General features: G+C 39.8%; 1 protein-coding gene across 1 annotated transcript in view; it reads right to left on the minus strand.

Annotated features, from left to right (window-relative positions):
- PTPRM (protein tyrosine phosphatase, receptor type M) overlaps positions 1-22,510 on the minus strand; it is a 406,723-nt gene that overhangs the window by 326,189 nt on the left and 58,024 nt on the right. Inside the window, exons 4-6 of the mRNA XM_026841434.1 lie at positions 17,579-17,844; positions 3,572-3,650; positions 509-624 (exon numbers count right to left, since the gene is read on the minus strand). Coding sequence (XP_026697235.1) covers positions 509-624; positions 3,572-3,650; positions 17,579-17,844 — 461 coding nt within the window. The remainder of the gene's footprint in view (positions 1-508; positions 625-3,571; positions 3,651-17,578; positions 17,845-22,510) is intronic.

The raw sequence follows: 22,510 nt of genomic DNA on the forward strand, positions 1-22,510 counted from the left end.
AGTAAAACATTATGGACTCATTGAATGTAATTATGTCACTCAATGAATGAATTCTTTGGCTCTACAATACAGAAGGTCAGATTGTACTGTCATACTCGTCTTCTTCAGACTGAAAAAGTAAGAATGCAATTTTAGCTGCAAATACTAAACAGAGATTAAGGCAAGCCAAGAAAATCTTTATGGGCAATGTTGCAGTTAGCCAGCATAGACATTATGAGAAAGTCACATGCTCTTCCTTGGGATTTTAGCACTTACTCAAGATCACCAGATATAACAAAAACATTACCTTTATTTTTAACAAAGCATCCCATTGAAACAAGGGAAGAAAATCTTCCAGTATCATTTTCTACAACAGAACACCTACTATGCAGCAGTTCAAAGGCGTTATAAAATCTACTATTGATGAAAAGGACAGCCCTATCATTTTTCATATTTTACATTCCTTTCAGAGTGATGAACTCCTCTCCCCTCAGATCTCAGTGAATTACGAAAGAAAGAAAGAAATTACCTGTAACCAGAGTCTGTCACCTGAGTCTGTTCCACCATTGGCAGTGCATTGAAAAGTAGCAAACTGTCCTGCGTTGACTTCCACGCTCTGAAGACGCAAGAAATGGGGAGTTTTTGCTGTTGAAAGATAAAGTGTTGAAGTTACACAACACAGAAGTACTAGGTATGAAAAATACACTGAGCAAATGAAATAGTCCTGCTTTAAAAGGTTCAAATCACTGAATACACATTAGATTTTAGGTTGGTTTACTTCTGTACCTGGGAAAGAGCTGAAGAGGAAGGTGCTATTTAATTGTTCCTGCCGTGTAAATTATCTTAGCTCAGCGTCCCTCTTGCAATAACACACTATTAATAAAGATCATATTAGAAACTAATTATGTTTTGAACAAAAACCTATTCGATACTTACACTACCAACTAGACAAAACAATAAAAAGTTGAGTGATGTTCTCAGGGAAACAGGTTTTTCTTTTTAACCAGGTATGGTGTCCATAGAGGACAGGTTTTAGAAATGTACCACAAACAGCTAATACACAAACATAACACTCCCCATACAACTACAGCTATATTATTTAAACACATTCTTTTCAACAACACTGAAGAAAATACAGAACCACAATGCATTCTCCATACCAATACTTATTTTTCATTTAGAAAGAGAAAACACTCCCAGGAAAAATCATAGCAATACAGCTACAAATAACCTATTGAAGACAACAGATACTCAAACAAGAACTATGTCCACTGAAGGAGGAAAGACAGCATGTGTATTTTTGTTTTACTCAAAAGGGTCAATGACATGACACAGAAAACCACAAAAATTTGATGCAGAAACTTATCCTTGAAAAGGCAGCAATCCCCAACCTTTCAAATGCTACTAGAGGCAAGAGGACTTCTTGCAGTCCATATTAGCAGATAAGACAGGCTCTTTCCGACACGGATATGTTAGTACTAGCAATAAACCGGCAAACTAAACATACATTTTTCTAGCAGAGCATCCCAACCGTTTAATGTGTTGATGACATTTTCTTAAAAGACCTTATCACCAGAAGAAATTACAATTTTAAGCATTTATAAATAACCAGCTACCAGAATTTAAGAAAAAGTTGCTTAATATCCAGGTGCAAGGCAGTAAAACAAGGAGGAGATGGAAAAAAACAGCCCAAATTACTATCTGACTATGGAAGGAAATATTTTCATAACTGTCTTTATGACAAATTTATTAGATGTACTGCCTTTTTTTTTTTTTTTTCTTAATCACCCTCCAATTAGGACAGTCAGTCATCCTCTTGTTTGCCTATGAAACTATTAATGTCTGACTATCCAGTAAAATTCTTCAGTACATTCCCCATTTCTCAGTCACTTTTTTTTTTAACATCTGTTTTTACCCTACTCATTTTTTTTCTTGGTCTTCTTAAACTCTGAAAAACTAGCCTCTCTGAATTACCAGGTACAACCTAAGTGGAAAGGGGCTTTAGGCTTTAAAAATAAACACACACACACACACGAAAAGGCCCAATCATCCATCCACCCACCCACCCTAATCCATCCCTTCCTGTTCTATGCGCTTACAACTTGCCTTCTGCTTGGTCTTTGTACTACCCAGACAACTGCCTAGCAAATATTCTTCCCGCCTCAATTTTTGTTTAAAGAGTTAAGTCCAAAAGTGTTTTTTCTGGCAATATACAGAAAGAATAGCACTACAATTCTTGCAAAACTTTAGACACACAGTAGTTCTATTCCAATTTTCACACTTTTTCAATTCTCTTGTAGACAATGTAACTGGTTTGATGTCTTAATTTCTAACATTTTAATTACTTCATCAAAGAACTTTTCATTAAAGCCGTCACGTTATAACTCTAGACACTATCGGGTATAACTCAGTCTCCACATTAACAAGAGCTACTTGCAGGTTTGAGAATTGATTGGTACAAATGCACAGATCAAACCTCTCAGAATCTGTATAAGAAAAATTATTAAGCTGATAAAATGCTGCTTTAGACTTATCCTACCTGAACCAAAGATATAAATTCAAAATGCTGAAGCACAAACACTAACAACATGAGAGCCTGCTGTGTTTATTAGAACTAAGTGATTCAGAAATAACAGCTGCTGATTCTGCATAACTGTCTCTGTATTTAAAGAAATGCCAGTGTCTTCTTGCCACTAACACTAAAACCATTTTTATGAGGTGCTCTGGTACTAACCAATAAACCAATTTTTATTTTAAATCTCATCACTTTCTTACAGGGCACAAAAAATGCATACAAGCACAATACAGTATAAGAGGAATGTGAACAATTAGACAGAAGATGGTGTCTCTTTCCCCACTCACTCATTGGTAGCAAGACTACAACATACAATTCCATGTATCTTAAAACACCTTATTTAACAAACAGCAAATATGTGAAATAGTCATTTACTTCAGTAGTCTGTTCAATTACATCTGGGTCACTGTAATAAAGGTTTAATTTACAAGATTTTGTTTTGACACCAGTTTTAAAAGAACTTAGGATAGTTAAGTATTTACTTAATAATGGGATAAGGAAACACATCTGAAACATAAGGAAGTAAAATGGTGCAGAAACTGCGCCATGAATCTCGGGAAGTACCCTAAGTAACCTTGCTTAGCAAAGCCTCAGCCCTCAGCCAGCTGAGTTTTCTTCCTTCTAAGCCTTGGAAAAAATAATCATATGTATTCAGCTCTTGTGTTGTTCATCTGTTCTCACTAATGTCTTGGCTTGTGGCTGCTCTGAATTTCTGATGCAGACAGAAAACTGGTCAACAAATCTTGATGACTTTTGTTCTGAAGGAGTCGTTAGATGGCCCAGTTAGAGTCTGGGGCTCATGTCAAGCTCTCTACACAAGGTGCATATAAGAGATGCCTTTAAAGCCAATAAGGTGCAGTGCTCAAATGCCAGCAACATTTTGTACATACTCAGCTTATATTTATAGTAGTGACATTGTTTTCTGACATTTTCCTTATCCTTTGCTCCACATTTACTGAAGCATAGTGGCACGTTCATTCTAGGGGACTGGCTTTAAAATAGTGGATAGGTACTTACTACATGGATGTCCTAAAACTTTCACTTCATCAATAGCCACATATCCTGGATGACCTGAAGTGACCACTTCAAAAACAACCTGAAAAGCAGAAAGAGAATTTCAGTTAGAATCTTTGTGACACAGGGAATATGAAACTATTCTGTTACGGAAAAATACATCAACTCTTTTTAACATGTTGAAAACACCCTGAGAACAAAAACTGCAAAATGTGGTGTTCTTTCCATTAAAATTAATAAGAAAATAAATCACATTTTTTTCAATTTTGGAGATTTACAAGTGCAATCACACATAGCTCACAATAAGAAATAACCAAATCCCCCCAGTATTTGGTCCAAAGTAGTCACCTAATAATCATCTTAAGTATTAAGATTCATCTTTTATTTTCAATTCTTTGTCTTGCAGACTAAACTCCTAGTTTTATTTTTAAAATTACAGTTCTTCAGTATACAGAGATTTGCATGGTATCAGACACAAACACACCTATTTTCATGAATGCATTTTCCATGCTCTTAATCTTCCAACAAATGTAGTGAATTAAGTAAAGTAGATCCATTTGTCACGGTTTGTTTAATGGCTATAAATAGGTCACAAAATAAATGGACCGTTCTTGTCATTTGAATTAAGTACACTCAAAAGTAAACCTCTCCAAACTTTGGCAGCCTTAGCTTTCAACATCCCAAGAATGTTTATGTGGAATAAAAGCAAATATGCAAGTAACGTTAGCAGGTATATTTCCTAACCCATGTTCAAGAAGTTCATGCTCAAATCCAGGCTGTGATTTTATTTTTTTTTTTTTTTAATACTTCCCTTTGGCTTGGAAAATTAACTCTAATTGCCTCTTACAACTAGTCTCAGGAAGTGCACTGAGGAAGACAAAGTTTAGAAACTATTTTTCACACATATGTTGTACTTGACCTTGGAACAGACACAGAAGGACACTATGTACTATATCCTTTACTGCAATTATTTTAGCAGAAAGAGAATGATACAGAATGCAAACATGTCACAAGGATAACATACAGCCCCATAATATTATATCACAGTTTCCTGATGCTGAATGAACACCGGCAGAGCACCAATTCTGATTTTAAAACAAACCTTGAGGTGAGCAAATTCTTCATCATCTCTTGCCTCTGCCTTCTCACATATTTCTCATTGCTCTACCTATGGACACCGATCCTGTTCTTCTCTCCCAGATATTATCTTCCTGAACTCTGTCCACTTCTCCCTCCCAATCTCACTGGAGTGAAATTGCTGTAAATATGGCTTTAACTCTACATGACTGACAAGAAAAAAATTACTTTTAATTGGGGTCCTGCCTACACAGTATGTAGACCAGGAAGCAACAAGAAAACACAGGACAGCAATGAGGAAAGTCCAAAAGACACCAAAGAAATTTTGCCAAAACGAGTTCTGCAAGAAAAGGATTGCTCAGTCACAAGCCCCAGCCTGTGGCCTATAAATGCCCAATGGCACTCTGATGGCGCTTAAAGTTGACACTGATCTACAGCAGCAGAGTGGACAGGGTATAGATTTGGCTCCCAGCATTCAGCAGCGCATTCAGAGCAAAACCATTCAAAATTTCAAGGCATCTTTTCTACAAACAAGAAAATGTCCTGGTGGAACTGGTCTTAGGAACTATCTTGAGAAGCAGAAATTCTTAAAGAAGAAAAAAGCAGAAACTGTGAAAGTATAAATTGCATTCAAAGACCTGAAAGTTTTTCCAACCATTATCATTCTTACCCCTGTCTTAACAGCCTTGAAATGGAAATACAGACAGGTAGTATGCACAGAGTAACAGCAAAGCACTGCAAGACCCAGAATGTAGCTCCTGTTTTCACTCATTTAACTATGGAAAAAGAACAAACATTTCTCTATTAAATGTGTCAATCAGTTGCATGTTCTCAGTTTGTGTTACAGTCTCTGAAAAATACGGTTATGCTGGTGCCCTTGGAAGGAGGAGGAGACTGCTCCAGTTCCTGAAGAATTACCAAGCCTATTCAAAATGGAGAAGATCTGAAAGACTATAGGGCATGAGAACCATGGCACAGCCCCAGGAACCTACAGCTAATGCAGGGATGTTACAACACAGTGGTGAAGAACAGGGAGCAGAGAGCCAGGTCTCAGAAATGGTGGAAAAGTTTCCCAAGGAAATACTCTGCCATTGAGTTAACTGAATCTAAATGTGGAGGAACGGACATGACTATAAAAACAAAGAGGGCTGGGGACAGTTACTGATTTCTCTCCTGTATTACCTAGAGAGCATTTGAGTTTTTTTTCTGTTAAGAAGAAAAAAAACCAATTAACTTCCTAGTTTTTATTGAAATGCAACTTGGGTTTTTTTTGTTTTGTTTTGTTTTGCTTTTTAAAAAAAAACCTCCCTCTCTTCTGGAGCACTCAGTATAAGGAAGATCTGCACAAAGCCATCTGAATAGTCTACCTGATCCATGATCCTATCCCTGCAAAGCAGACGAGTTTCTTTCAGGTTCTTCACTTTTAGATAATGCTAAATTCTAGAAAACCTTGGGAGGAACTGGCACATGCACACCTCTGAAGAATGCAGTCAAACCAGTCACAAGTTTTCTGCTGAAAAAATTAATTCCAGATAATGGGGGTTTAACTATTGAAATTTTTTTTTTTTGCATAAAAGTGCCTTTTCTAAAGAATAACCTAACTTTCAGCAAAAACAAATACCTGAGCGCTAGTAAAGAAAACATACGCAGTACCTGAGTAGAAGGTATTTCATTATTTTGTTTCATTAACTCATAAGCGGGGAGCTTAGCTACAGACTCTCCAAGAGGTATAAGTATTGCATTATTGTAATATAGTTGCAGACAAAAAAAGCTTGTAGATTCTATACACAAACCCATTCCTTCAGTTCACAGGCAGAAACTACAACCTTGAAATAACTGAATTGGAACCTGCTCATGACAACAGAAAAAGACTCAATGAGTGATCGAAAATACCTTGAAGTATCTCTAGACAACGTTCCAAAAATGTCATTATCAAAAATAATCCAAGCAATGTATCAAGGAACTGCCAGATGGAAAAAACATTAAATAACAATTATTATCATTACAGAGGGCATGTTCTAAAGAAAAGTAATACAGATTGAAATATTGTCAGTTTAATCATGTTTCTGTTAAAAGCAATAGCCAAGCTGATATCAACTTTAATGATCGTAAGTTTTGGTCCCTTCTGACATAAAATATGCAATTTTTAGTAAATGGAAAGAGACACTACAGCCTTTAGCGACATACCACCATCAGAGAGACATCGCTGATGTGCCTTTTACTTCATATAGAAAAGAATACCTATTCTAAGTACAGTAATATAAATGCTGTTCTGTTCACAGACTGTGAAATACTACCAACTGCTATATCCAAATCCAGTATTTTGTTTTATAATATTTAAATTATGCACTAAATTATCTACTTAACTAAGCGTTTTCCCTTTTACTCTAAAAAAAACCCCTATTTAATCCTATGCATGACACGTTTCTGAAAGTCCTATTAAGTTGCTGCACACTATAAGAGGTCAGGAATGGACCTAGAAACACTTCTGGTAGCTCATTTATTCATTGAACAACTTGTATTAGGGATGTCAAGTCTATTCAAAAATCTGGATCAGTTCTGCTAGTGATTTCATTAGAAATGAAACCTAGAAACTTATTTCACATGCAGGTTTTTTCCATAATTTCACATCTGAAAAGTTGCTTGTCTTGTAAAAGTTAACATTTTTACACCCGCCTCCAAACTTCGCCTTTCCTCACAGCTGATGCAACACCTGCAGTCAATATAAAAGACCCCAGTCAAAACAGAGACAATGCTCCAGCAGCGTCAGACTGGGCAGCCCTTGGATTTTTTGCCCATTATTCCACCACCTTATCAGTCCGGAAACAACTGGTTAAAACACTGAATTCATTTGCTCAGGAAAAACTCTGCTAAACGTTGGCCTCAGAGCTGTTTTACACGGTTCTCCCCTTCGCAGGCCTGCCAAACAGGAACCAGGGAAGCGGCTTAGCACTGCACTGTCCCTGATCCTCCCTGCTTCAGTGAAGAGCAAAATTAGCTTTTCATTCCTGTCACTTCCCCTTGCTACATATGAACAAAGAAAGGGGGTCTGCTCACCAACAAAAATGCTTACTGGTGAAAATGTGCAGCTCAAGATAACTTGTCTGTTCCAAAGAACAATAGAAATAAACAGCGTTTGCTGCCACACAACCTCACTCCGTAAATTCCTGCCTTTGTTGTTGCAAAATTACAACGCTTTTAGTCAAAAGGTGGATTGTACCTAATATAAACACTCTTTACTTCACACGACTTAAAAATAGCACTTTGCAAAAACAAGGAAGAGAAAGGAGTATTAAGAAAGCTACTTAATGTCAGGCTGCAATCCTGCTCCCCTGCATCCCCAGTAAGTGGGCAGTGATGTATCACACACTGCTTGCAGCACACGCTGCGCTCTCCGCCTGCCATGCTTTACTGTACAGAGCGCCTTTCTTTGACTATATTTTACAAAGTGTTGAAAACAGTTTCTCGTCAGAAAATTGGCATTGTCTTGTCGTCCTGTGGGTTGAGTTCTTCTCCCCCTTTTGACTCGTCCCAGGACTACCCGCTTTATCACCTTGGCATAATCACAGCGACTGCTGCCTTGTCAAAGCCATATGAAGAGATGTTCCTGACCTGGTCTTATTGATTTGTGCTGCTTAAAATGTGCTCAGGCCTCCGTGGCTGCAAATTTGCTTTATGCCATTTTTCTCCCCACCTCTCGCTCCTACACAACTACTATTTGGCACTCATACAAGCACTCAAGCACATTAAACAACATTTTGGTGGTTGCTGCCAACCTGAGACTCCAAAGGAACATCTTACAGGTAAGCAACGCTGAAAACTGACCTCCTGACATTAAGACTTATTAAATCTTATTCTTCTCTTCTTGTTTTTAAGCCAGTTGTTGTCTTACATTTCTCTACTGAATGCCCAGAAGCTTCTTGGTTTAGCAACAAGGGACGGAATAAAATATCAGAGCCTTGTGTATATGACAAGAAGCGCACGCCTGCTTACTCTTGGCCACTTTTAGACTGCTGGGGTTTTAAAATTTACTAGGTGGTTTGCCATGGTGCATCTTTCTCAAAATAACTATTCCAAAATCACCCAATTCAATGAAGAAGAGCTAGTTAAGATGCCTAACACAGGGTTGTGATTCAAAATGCAATATGCATTTCAAAGTTTCTTTTGAGTTCAAAGCGCAGTTCAGGAAATGTATGTGTGCTGTTGAATGCAACACACACACAACATACGAGAATGCGGGCCTGAGCTTTGTTGCAGAAGAAGTTTAATTCTCTGTCCTAGCTGATGACTTAAGTACATTGTGTGAGCCAAACTCCAAGCAAAGCATGTACCAGGCAGGTTATGAAATAAATGAAAGTTTAAGTCCAGATTTGAAAAGGTAGGTTGGATCTACCGCTTCTTATTCCCTAAACTCCTAATTTACAGGGGAAAGTGTCAGAATGGTAAAGGGTAAATCTCATCTCAGTGTGAAGTGATACCATGTAACTCCTTTGTGTCCTTACTATAAAAGATCAGGAATTACTACCAGGGTCTTATCCCATTTTCTCATTCCAGCTTCATAGGAATTTATGTTTAAAGAAGATGCAGTACCACAGAGAGTAGTGTTACTCCACTGGAAGCTATTTTTAATCCTTTCAATTCCATTTCTGGGTTTTAAAACTGCAGTGTTTGTTGCTTTATTTAATCAAGATTTGTTTCAGCTCACTGCTGCCATGCCTGACTCCCAGCAAAGAACAGAGCAAATAATTCAAAATACAAAAAATGCTAGGGGGGCAGTGTGTAACTTGCAACAGTGCTGTGCCAAATTGTTCGCTTGCAGGGTTAGGAGCAGGGAACACAAGCCACTCACCAGACTCAAGCCAGTAGTGGCATTTTGCATATTGTAAAATTCCAAAACAGCAATACTTCAAAAACGTAAAATATATTTAAAATACTACTAACTGCTCTGAGTATCATTAACTAACCTAGTGAAAGGAAAAAAAAAAAAAAAATTACTCCCTGACCCCAAACACACAAAACAAAGGAAACAGCCCTGAAATCAACAGATTTTCTTCCTGTTAAAAGATCCAAATGAGGAAAAAAAATCAAAACATTAAAGAAAATAAAAGCAAACTCCAGTAAACCTTCCCACCCTCTCCTCACTAGAGGAGCAGCTTTTTCAGGACTGACTTGTATCTCAAAGCATCAATTTTAGAGCCTCTCAACCTACTGAGACTGCTCGCCAAGAATCTAAAAACAAGCTCACCACTAAGCACAGAAATCTACATAGCATTTTATCCTCTTTTTCTGTGTACATCTTAATTCTATTCAAGTAAGGAGAAAAGGTGAAGGTCTTAATAATTATGTGAAGCCTTGTTTTGTTTGCAGGATGTCTCTAATGGCATGATAAACTCCTTGATGCTCTTGCTTAAGATGCACCAAGTAGACAATAGCTCAGTAAAGCAAACAATTTCTCCCACGACCAATGATAAAAAGAGGAAGTCAATGCCTCCTCAGGGGAGCACTCCTGAAGGGATCTTATAATACAGAAATAAGACTAGCTGGTGTAGAAATATCCCAGCTACTTTGAAACAAATAGCTCAGAGACCAGGAGGCACAGCAGAAAAGAACAAGCTGTGCTGATTATCTTTGACCCTTCGAAGGTGTTTGGCAGCTTGAATCTATGTTACTGCAACTATACTGTAATCAGTAACTGGACTGCCATGTAGACATACCCTAAAGTCACAGGCTGATGTTAAGCAGTAGCATTTGGAAGACTATTAATTATGGAATTAAATATATCCTTAATCACTAGAATACTTGACAATTTAAGTTTAAATAAGCAGCAATTAAACCACAATTAGTGTTGTTACATGCAGGTTATCATTGTGATTTATGTATGTAGTACAGCTTTCATATGGGGTGAAACCTACACAAATAATTACTTAGTAAAAAGAAAAGTGTACACTAAAAGAAATTAATTACTTTGTTCTGAAACTGTACTTCTAAAGAGTCAATTCTAAATGGAAACCCAACATAAAAGCTATTAACAAGCTTGGATAACTGGTGCTACAATAATAAAATACTGTTAATTATTAAATCTTTTGAATACTTTGTATATATGTGCTGATAATATGTGGTTTAAACAAATAAATCATTAGAAGTCAGATTAAAATTCACACTATACAACCACATTTCTAGTCAGCTATCATTAGTGGGAGTTATTTTGTCTATGTTTTTCATGAATCAGCAGCAAAACAGACAAGCACCAGTCTGTTTTTAAGAATCCTGCACTGTCTAAATATTATACCTCTGAAGTGTTATCATATATAACTTGTCTTCAGAGTTCTGTAGTACATTTTGGGTTCATTTGCAGCTAGAAATTTTGTAGGTATCCTACAGATGGAACCGAATTATAAGGCATTCACAAACATGCAGATGCCTACATGGATATATGATTTAAAACAAAGAAAATCACACAATTACATTGCTTTGTCCCTCCATCTACTAATGGTGAGTCTTCTCCTGAAGCTTACTCACTGGGAAACTACCACCCTTCATATACGAAAAGTTAAAAAAGGGCCCTATCATTCCTTAAAAATCTTCTTAGAAGATTGGTCTTAATTTTGTTCGATAATGTCAGACAGCCTCAGAAAATCCCTGGGAGGAAGGAAGGCTTTTACATTTTGGAGGTTATGTGGATTTGCACCAAAAGAGGAGTTTTGGAATCAAATGAACAGCAGCTTAGGAAACGGACCTGGTGTTAGACACCTGTCAGATAGGTCATCTGCCTCCTCCCACCATACATGCAGTCATCTGAGCTCTCACCTAATTTGGATGCACATTCTCACAAGATCCACATATACCCTTCCTCCTCTTCCTGCCCCTTTTCCCAGCTGCTCGCAGCTAACTTCCTGCCTTCGCCCAAAACAGACTGTGAAGAAGAAAAACATGAATAAAGATGAAAAGAGTTCAGAAACAACAAGAAATTGCAAGTGTCATCAGGTAAGTGAGGAAACAGCATCAAAGATTTCTGAGGGGATGGAGGCAACCAAAATGGAGACAATTGACCATAAGATGTCAAAATGGAAACAGAACTTCCTCAAGAATAAATGAGCTTATCTACAGTGAAGTCATAATATTTTACACTGATTCTTTGGACCACCAGAGATATTACTATAGCATAAGACATTTTGGCACATCAGCTAAATTGCAATACCTAACCAGGTATTATTTCAGACTATATGCAGAAAATGCAAAGAAAATTGCTTACTGTACTCCTCAATGAAAGAAAGATTATGTAAAAATTCCTGTCTTTCCAGAGGCAAAGAGAGCACATGGAATCCATTACAGACTCAGGTGTCTATTACATATCAGCTGATGCATAGTAATTTGCTAAACTACAGTACCCCATCCAAGCTTATAGGGGTTCACCTACAAATAAGGGTGAACAGTCCAGATGGCAGGTCTCAAGAAGAAAGTGCACTAGAAAGGTTATCTTTCTATTTCTGTGGCCAGATATCCATATTACGCAGACATCAGCTAGATGTACCATATTGCTAGAAATCTGACACAGATTATTACTAATATCAATAACATTTAAAACTGTCAGAGCTTGCCTGGATTTCTATTAACATGTTAATTTAGCTTAAATTTAGAAGTCAGAGTCAAGGCTTCTTTTATTAAAATTTTCCTGTCCACATGAGCATTTTGGTTCAGAGCTAGGAGTAAGGCTTTGAAGCACAATCCTCGTCTTTACTGACTACTGGATTACAGACCAGTTCTGTCACATAAAAACAAGACTCCTTTCAGACGACAGAAAATTGGAAGCTCCTCTACTAATTCGCTCCAAACCCTGATGGGGACATTTATGGTTCAGACTTAGGCATGAGTGACACAGTCACACATTCACCCAGCATCTGCAAAATGTGCACGCACCACATAGTACTCCTGAACCACCCAGCACGTTCACAAAAACCTCCAAGGAGATCCTATGTTACAAACTGCCCAGAGTTATATCTGATGTCAGCCACAAAATTGTCTGTGGCATGCTCTACGTTTCTCCCACCATCCACAGCAGCTAACAACACAGACGGGTCCTCATTATTTCAGTCAACATAGAAAGGCTCTTTGGCATCACTGGAGGGCATTCTCAACACTGGCATCAAATCGGTAACGTGGGGTCCACAGTCTTGCAATAAGGTCATTGAATCATGATATTTCTAAATTTGGAAGGCACCCATACGGATAACTGGGTCCGACTTCTGCTCCTCACAGGACTACCTGAAACTAAACCATCAATTTGGAGAGCAACATCCAAACACTCCTTGAACTCTGACAGGCAACAGAACAGACATTGCCCTTTCACCCTGAGAGATGTCAAGGTGCAGCTAAACCAAGCTTGGACTCTGTGATCAGGATACAGCCTCATGCTCCAGAGAGGCCAGTAGTAAACAGCTACCCTCACAATGCTGAGGTGAAACCCAATTCTAACATGCCTGCCCTTCTGGAAAAGGTGCCAGTATTCCCTCATTGAGTCTGTAGGCAATTATAGGAGATCCACATCATGAGTCCTCCCAGTGAAGTTTACCGAGCTGTCCATAAACCCACTCTGAATCCTCCCCAGGAAGCCCTGACAATGCAGCTGTAGCAATTCCTAGCCACCCTGGGCAGAGCACTGGATGCAAACATGGACCCTGTAAATACCCCCTATACAACCTAGGAACACACTGTCAGAGGCAGGAGGAAATGAATGAATTTTTTCTTTTCAGTCTTCAAGTACTGCACCCACTGGCAGATATCCCATGTTCCAAAGATGGTCCTGTCACTCCAAATTCATCTTTTGGATCAGGAATTTCTGTCAATTATGGGGTAATCAATCACAGAGGGTAAGGCTCTGGCAAGTTAATAGAATCATAGAATGGTTTGAGTTGGAAAGGACCTTAAAAATCACCTAGTTCCAACCCCCTGCCATGGGCAGGGACACCTTCCACCAGACCAGGCTGCTCAAAGCCCCGTCCAACCTGGCCTTGAACACTGCCAGGGAGGGGGCAGCCACAGCTTCTCTGGGCAATCTGTTCCAGTGCCTCACCACCCTCACAGGAAAGAATTTCTTCCTTACACCTAACCTAAATCTACCCTCTCAGTTTAAAACTGTTACCCCTTATCCTATCAGTACACTCTCTAAATAAAGAGTCCCTCCATCTTTCCTGTCAGCCCCCTTTAAGTACTGGAAGGCCACTATAAGGCCTCCCCAGAATCTTTTTTTCTCCAGGCTGAACAACTCCAACTCTCTCAGTCCAGTCTCATAAGGGAGGTGCTCCAGCCCCTCATCATCTTCATGGCCCTCCTCATGTCCTTCTTACGCTGGGAGCCCCAGAACTGGACACAACACTCCAGGTGAAGTCTCATGACAGCACAGTAGAGGGGCAGAATCACCTCCCTCATCCTGCTGGTCACACTTCTGCACACATTGCAGCCCAGGATACGGTTGTCTTTCTGAGCTGCGAGTGGACATTGCTGGCTCATAGTCAGTTTTTCCATCCGCTAATATCCCCAGACATTCTCCACAGGGCTTCTCTCAATCCACTCATCACCCAGCCTGTATCTGTGCTTGGGATTGCCCTGACCGACATGCAGGACCTTGCACTTGGCCTTGTTGATTCATGAGGTTTGCACAGGCCCACCTCTCAAGCCCGTCCAGGTCTCTCTGGATGCCATCCCTTCCCTGCAGCATGTTGACCACACCACACAGCTTGGTGTTGGCAAACTCACTGAGGGTGCACTCAATCCCACTGTCCATGTCTCCAACAAAGATGTTAAACAGTGCTGGTCCCAATACCAACCCCTGAGGAACGTCACTCACCACTGCTCTCCGCTTGGACATCAAGCAACGGCAACTCTTTGAGTGTGACTATCTAGCCATTTCCTTATCCACCAAATGGTCCATCCAACAAATCCATGTCTCTCCAATTTAAAGACAAGGATGTTGTGCGGGACAGTGTCAAATGCTTTGCATGAGTCCAGAAAGAGCAACTGATGTCATGTACCCTTCTCCACCAATGCTGTAATCCTGTTGTAGAAGGCCACCAAATATGTCAGGCATGATTTGCCCTTAGTGAAACCATGTTGCTTGTCCCCAATCACCTCTTTATTCTCCATGTGCTGCTCCATGATTTTACTGTGCACAGAAGTGAGACTGACTGGCTGGTAGTTCCCCAGGTCTTCCTTTTTTCCCTTTGTAAAAATGGAGGTTATGTTTTCCCTTTTCCAGTCAGCAGGAACTTCACCAGACTGCCACTGTTTCTCAAATATGATGGCTTAGCTACTTCATCTGCCAGCTCCCTCAGGACCTGCAGATGCATCTCATCAAGTCCCATGGGCTTGTGCACCTGATCTTCTACTACAGTGGGTGGTCCTTCATTCTCCCAGTCCCTGCATTTGTCTTCTGTGTCTTGGGTTGTGTGGCTGGAGTCCTTGACAGTGAAGACAGAGGCAAAAAGTCATTGAGTACCTCAGCCTTCCCCATATTATGGTAACCAAGTCTCCCATTTCCATGTGAAGAGGGCCCACATTTTCTCCAATCTTTCTTTTACTACTCACACATATAGAAGCTTTTCTTGTTGCCCTTGATGTCCCTGGCCAGATTTAATTCTTTCAGGGCTTTGGCCTTCCTAACGTGATCCCTGGCTGCTTCACAGTTTCTCTTTATCACTCCCAGGCTACTGTCCTTGCTTCCATCCTCTGTAGGCTTCCTTTTTGTGTTTGAGCTTGTCCAGGAGCTCCTTGTTCATACATTCAGGCCTCCTAGTGGTCTTACCTGACTACCTCTTTGTCAGTACACATCGCTCCTGAGCTTGGAAGAGATGATCCTTGAATATTTACCAGTATTCTTGGCCCCTCTTCCCTCCAGGGCTTTATTCCATGCTACGTGGCAAAGCAGATCCCTCAAGAGACCAAAGTCTGCTCTTCTGAATTCCAGGGTAGTGAGCTTGCTGCATGACCTCCTCGCTGCCCTCAGAATCTTGAACACCACCGTTTCATGGTCACTGCAGCCAAGGCTGCCCTTGCACTTCACACTCCTCACCAGCCCTGCTGGCACTGCCCCCCCCCCCCTTGGTGAGAAAAGGGTCCAGCATAGCAGCATAGCACCTTTCCTCGTTGGCTCCTCTATCACTTGGAGAATGAAGTTACCATCAATGCATTCCAGGAACCTCCTGGTTGCTTATGCCCTGATGTGTTGTCCCTCCAATAGATATCACTGTGATTGAGGTCCCCCATGAGGACCAGGGCTTGTGAACATGAGGCTGCTCCTGTCTGTCTACAGAGGTTCTCATCTGCTTAGTCTTCCTGGTCAGGTGGCCTGTAGCAGACCCCCACTATAACATCTCTTGTCTCTGCCTTCCCTTTAATATTGACTCATAAGCTCTTTGTCAGCTCCTCATCCATCCCCATGCAGAGCTCCATGCACTCCAGCTGGTCACTGAAATGGAGGGCAACACTCCCTCCTCCTCTCCCCTGCGTGTCCTTCCTAAAGAGCCTGTATCCTTCCATTCCAACATTCTAGTCGTAGGAGTCATCCCACCACACCTCCACAATGTCAGAAAGACTGTAGCCAAGCAAAGCATGTGCAAGTCTCTAGCTCCTCTTGTTTATTCCCCATGCTACTTTCGTTTGCACAGAGGCAAGTTGGTCCCCAATGAAGAGGACTTACTGGCTGGAATTCCTTTGTGTTGCTCTTCTTCAAGATATTCAAGTTCCTCATCTTATTTTTTTCTTAGAGGAAAAAGGGTTCAAAAGGAATAGTTTCAGTTTGCTTGAGACATCCTCACAGATCAGCTGCTGCATCCAGAGAAAAAAGTCCAGAAGCAACAGAGTTGCAGTGGACATTGCCAAACTCATATGAGAATATGATGGGGCACCAAACACCTGGTCACCTAGTTACCCTAAACATCACATGCAGGAATAGAAACAAGGATCTGTCACATGTGACACTGGTAGTTGGGGAACTGATGTAGGAATTAAGATGCTGTCAACCCCTGGAACAACACTGTGGAATGACAATACTGTACTTCCTAGGGAGGTTTGCAGTTAAAGAAACCCTGTCTCTGGGACGGATTTTCTTTGAAAAACTTTAGTCTGTAAGTATGGTGACAATGTTCAGCACAGGGGACCAAATAAAATCCAAACTGCAAGTGAAGATGAGAGGAACCTCAATAACATCTTTGATCTACTGAACTGCTCTTATACCAAATTACTTGCTTGTGGAGAAATATGCTCTATTTTCATGGGAAGAAGGAGAAAAACTGTTGAACTACTACAGAATAGTAAATAACTGTATAATTTGTAAACTTCCCTCCAGAAAAGCAGCACCCTAAGGAATCGTCAAGTGAAATTCTCCCTAAATCTTTATGATGTAATCAGAAGCCCATTCCTACAGTAGTTACTGTTACATTTATGTTTACTACTGAATAGAACAAATAGATATTGCATTCAAACCCAAGACTCAAACTGAGCACTCAAAAGATTCTGCTGGTTCTAAAGCAACAAGTATTGTTGATCTAAATCACACTTGAAGACTCTGCTGCAATAAAATCTATTGGCATTCAATTCCAGCATCCCTAATGAACTGAAAGAATGAGTGAATTTATTATAGAGAAACAGAGGTAATTGACTGAAATCAATAGCAAAATTTCTAAATCGTTTCAATATAATTATTTCATCCACATTTTAAGCACGTGTGTGTATACATTTCATACACTTGTATTAAAAATGTAAACATATAAACACAGCCATATGTATGTAAAACCATTTAGTTAGCATCATCTACAAAAATATAACTATGATGAATATCAACAAAACATACTGAAAGATATTTTGATTTAAAATCAAAATTATGATTAAGAACAATGTGACTATTATGAGAAACAGAATTTCATAAAAAGTAAAACATACCTGATAAAAATTGGGCCAGAACGTGCTAATTGCCAGTTCTGCTCTGTTCCAAGTAGCAGTGATAGATGTGTTCCAGATCGGGTTACCAATAGGACCATCATTAACTTTCACATATATATTCAAAGTGCCAGGGCTAGATCCACTCTTGCTTGAAACGTAATAGTGGAAATCAATACAATGTGTATCATTTTCTTTCAGATGGGGCAGCAGGAGGTGAGCTTTCTGTCCTGCAAATCTCCCAGATGTATTCACCAACATGAAGGAACCTGCAAAATAAAGTCACTAGTTCAATTTCTTCTTTATTTTATTTTCCTCTCCCTAATATTGTGATCTGTAATTAAAGGGTCATGAAGAAAAGAAACCATTTTGTTTTGCTTCTGCTAACATAATAGTAATTTGTATTTGGTAGGCACTTAATCTTAAATTAGTTTTGAGAACCTCATGATTTTTCTTCAAAGCTAGTAAATATTAGAATCTTTATTTTACGGTTGAAGAAAGAAAGAGACAAACCAAAAAAACCTGCTGAAGTGATCTGCACTGCACTGAATCTACAGACGTTAGAAGAGAATCAACTCTAGCTCCCAGCTATCCAGGCATTTCTATCTGCAGTCTGTACTGGGTTTGCATGGCAAGGTTTTGGTAGCAGTGGGGGCTACAGGGGTGGCTTTAGTGAGAAGCTGCTAGAAGTTTCCCCGATGTCCAACAGAGCCAATACCAGCCTGCTCCGAGATGGAGCCATCGCTGGCCAAGGCCGAGCCTATCAGTGACAGTGGTAGCGCCTCTGGGATAATGTATTTAAGAAGGGGAAAAAATGTGCTGCACAACAGCAGCCATAGAAAGAGTGAGAATATGTGAGAAGAACAACTCTGCAGACACCAAGGTCAGTGAAGGAGGAGGGGAGGAGGTGCTCCAGGCGCTGGAGCAGAGATTCCCCTGCAGCCCCTGGTGCAGCCCCTGGTGGGACAGGCTGTGCCCCTGCATCCATGGAGGTGAGCGGTGGAGCAGAATCCACCTGCAGCCCGTGGAGGACCCCACGCCAGAGCAGGTGGATGTGCCTGAAGGAGGCTGTGACCCCTGGGAAGCCCACGCTGGAGCAGGCTCCTGGCAGGACCTGTGGACCCGTGGGGAGAGGAGCCCACGCTGGAGCAGGTTTGCTGCAGGACTTGTGACCCCGTGGGGGACCCATGCTGGAGCAGCCTGTTCCTGAAGGACTGCACCCCGTGGGAGGGACCCATGCTGGAGGAGTTCATGAAGAACTCAGAAGGACTCGTGCTGGAGAAGTCTGTGGAGAACTGTCTCTCATGGTAGGGATCCCACACTGGAGCAAGGGAAGAGTGTGGAGTCCTCCCCCTGAGGAAGGAGCAACAGAAATAATGGGTAAAGAACTGACCACAAACCCCATTCCCCATCCCCCTGCATCACTCGGGTGCAGGAGGTAGAGAAATCAGGAATGAAGCTAAGCCTGGGAGGAAGGGAGGGGTGGGGGGAAGGTGTCTTAAGATTTAGCTTTTATTTCTCATTATCCTACTCTGATTTGATTGGTAATAAATTAAATTCATATCTCTGAATCAAATCTTTTTTGCCTATTACAGTAACTGCTGAGTGATCTCCCTGTCTTTATCTCGACCCACGAGCCTTTCATTCTATTTTCTCCCCTGTGCAGTTGAGGAGGGGGAGTGATAGAACTGCTTGGTGGGCACCTGGCATCCAGCCAGGGTCAACCCATCACAAGAATTGCAATGAAATAGAGGAGAATTATATGTGCTCATATGGTGGGATGCAGTATATGAAGTAGATGGACTCTAAAATGTCCTCAGTTCCGTAGCCTTACTCTAGCTAATCATCAGCTATGTCCTTTATTGATAAAGTGTGGCAATTGTCTCCTGGCCTCAAGAGCTGAGAAAGAACAAATGAAAATACCCAGCAAATTGGTAAGCTTTACATGGGAAAAAAATAAAGGGGGTGAGGTGGTGAATTTTACACTATTGTCCTCACTTAAACACCAAACAACAATAAATGTAAATGTATTGTACAAATAAAGTTACATTCAAACAACCCTCACAAGAGCAGCTAGTCAATTTATGCTCTATGTTTCAAGTGTCTATTAATGTGTTTCACTGAAGTATATATTCAAAATAATCATTTTACAGAGCAGATGTGCAACTAAAGAATTTGAATGGCTGTATAGACAAGATATTAGAAAAATTCAACACAATTTTCAAGACATTCATATTTCTGGGTTGAATAAACCCAAAGGAAAGAACTCTTAATACATATACTATGATATCATAGAAGAAAATAAACTTCAACACAATGTTTACTTTAGAAAGAAAACAGATCAATAAAATACATGAGGTAATTTAAACCCTGCATTTTTCATAAAAGTCAAGAAATGGATATGTTATAGGTGCATGCTATAAATGCATAGCTAAGTGCTCTTATAAAAATATAAGCACACATATTTCTCAAGCAGCTATTAGAAAATAATCTTTTTTCTTTTTTCTTTTTTTTTTTTTTTTACTTTGATGAGTTATGATACCTTGGGATTCCAATGAGATACAACGCCCTAAGTCATTTCTTGAACCACATTGTGTTTAGAGAACCTAGGTCTAGACTGTACTTTTATCTTAAACAGTTTTAACTATTCAATACTACAGTTTTGCATTTACTTTAAATTATTTATCAAGCATAACTTCTCATTAATTTTCATCCTAGACAAAATAACTCAGATTCTAAAGTTTACAAAAATGGAAATGTGATGCAAAGGAATCTTAACATTTTACTTCCTAAAAGGCATGATTCTACTACATTTACAGTTAGTTACTGTAACGTATTGGGACAAATCCTTATTCATTAGTAACGCAAGTAGAAGTCTCTGAACATGTTTTCCATACTCTCCTAGAGAAAACGTTTATTTTTTCATTTAGCAGAAGGGAAGAAGGTGAGATTCATGTGCTTTTCCACGCAAGGATTGGTTTCTACAAGTTTCTGTTTACGCTATACCCAAATCTATAGTACACACATCTGCAAAATGAGGAGAAAAAAGGACACATGCCTCTCACCCACATTCTAGATGGAGCAATTTAAGAGGTGGTAACCTTGCTCCTAACATATTGGCACAAGCACAGGAAGAAATAGTCTTTATTATCAGTCTTTTCATGTGCTTATCCTCTTTCAGCGTGTCACAACAGTACACTGTTTTCATACAGAATGCCCTATGCGTTTTTGATTTGTAATACAAATATCTTCAAATACTCCAATGCAGAAAGAATAAAATTACTTCCACAAATACAGAGTAAGAAAACGACTCCTGTCTTTTATCTTATACAGGAGACTAGCCAAGTCAGTAGTCCTTGGTCTTTCTGACACCTTTAGTATTATGGTTCCCAAATTGTTCATGATCTTACACTGATCAAAGTATAAAATTCCCCGTGTTGGAATTTTTGATCCTGTTGCTCAGTGATTAACTAGGATGCTGAGGGGTGAAGAATGAATAGACGCACAGCTAGAACTAGTCCTGCTATATTACTTATAATACATTTCCCTATCTTTATAACACAATAAAGGTTTAAAAATAAAACAAAAATATATTTGAGTACAAAAAGGAAGCAAATAAATTTTGAATTTAGCCACATGGATCTTTGTTTAAAACAGCCAGGAAAGAAAGCAGTATTCCTTCCATCACTTAGTACCTGCCCTGTCATTCAATTTGTTTATTTAAATTTAAAATGTAAACCCCTTAAAATTGTTATAATTTGCTAAATTATCAAAACAACACTTAAAGCATTCACAAGTTCATGAAAAATTAAATGGCAAGGTTTTTTTAAGTCTTACCACCAAGAATGCCATAGACAAATGTCCATCTTTTCTTAGCTACTGTAAGATTTTAAACCATTACCTTTCTGATAAACCAACCAGTACTGCTAAGAATCCTACAGTCCTTGACAAAATTATATTTTTAAGAATTATTTAACTTACAGCATCCTGATTAATGTAGTACGTATTGCACAACTGAACCATGTGAAAAATTATCAGTGGCTTAAGAAGAAGAATATAGTCAGCCTATTTTGAAAATCTGTAGGTATCTCCTTTGTTGAAAGTGAAAAACTACAGAAAAACATCACTGTAAACAGAATAAATCCTACTTTCCCTTTTGTAAGAAAAGGGAATCTTTAAAGAGAACTACATTAAGCAGCAGCATGTCATTCAGATGTGGTGTTTTAGTTTTTTCTGCTAGAAATTATCCAGTAAACTCTTCTTAGTTCATGAGTCACGGAGTAGGACATAAACGCATCATTTTAATTGTTTGACTAAACAATTGTCTGAATCTCAGGAAATAAGACACCTAGCAGTGCCATGACAAGTAAACTACATCATGTAGGCCTTTTGGGACAATTTGATTTCCCACTTGTGAAGGTGTACTGGGTCTGGCCAAGCTGGAATTGGTTTTCCCCTATAGCAGCCCTGACAGTGCTGTGTTTTATGCTGGGAGCTGGCAGGGTATTGATAGCACCCTGGTGTTGTGGCTACTGCTGAGCAGTGCTTACACAGCACCAAGGCTCTTTCCGATATTTTTTTCCCCCAGTGGGACGGAGTGGGCAAGATCTTGGGAGGGGACACAACCAGGACACTGACCTGAACTGACCAAAGGGATATTCCAGACCATGTGACGTCTGCTCAGTATAAAGCTGGGAGAAAGGAGGAAGGGGGTGGGGTCACCCTTGGTCCTCCAAGGCAACCACTACCTGAGAAGGTCCGACATCTGCACATGGGAAGGAGAGAATAAATCTGTTTTCTGTTTTTGCTTCCACACATGGACCTTTGCTTCACTTTGCTTATATTAAAACTGCTTTTGTTTTACCCACAAGGGTTGGTCTATCTTATTTTCTTTCCCCTCTTTGCCCTGTTGAGAAAACAAGGGGAAAGGGGGGG

The sequence above is a fragment of the Athene cunicularia genome, assembly GCF_003259725.1.
Source record: "Athene cunicularia isolate RWA chromosome 2 unlocalized genomic scaffold, athCun1 chr2_part1, whole genome shotgun sequence".
NCBI lineage: Eukaryota > Metazoa > Chordata > Aves > Strigiformes > Strigidae > Athene > Athene cunicularia.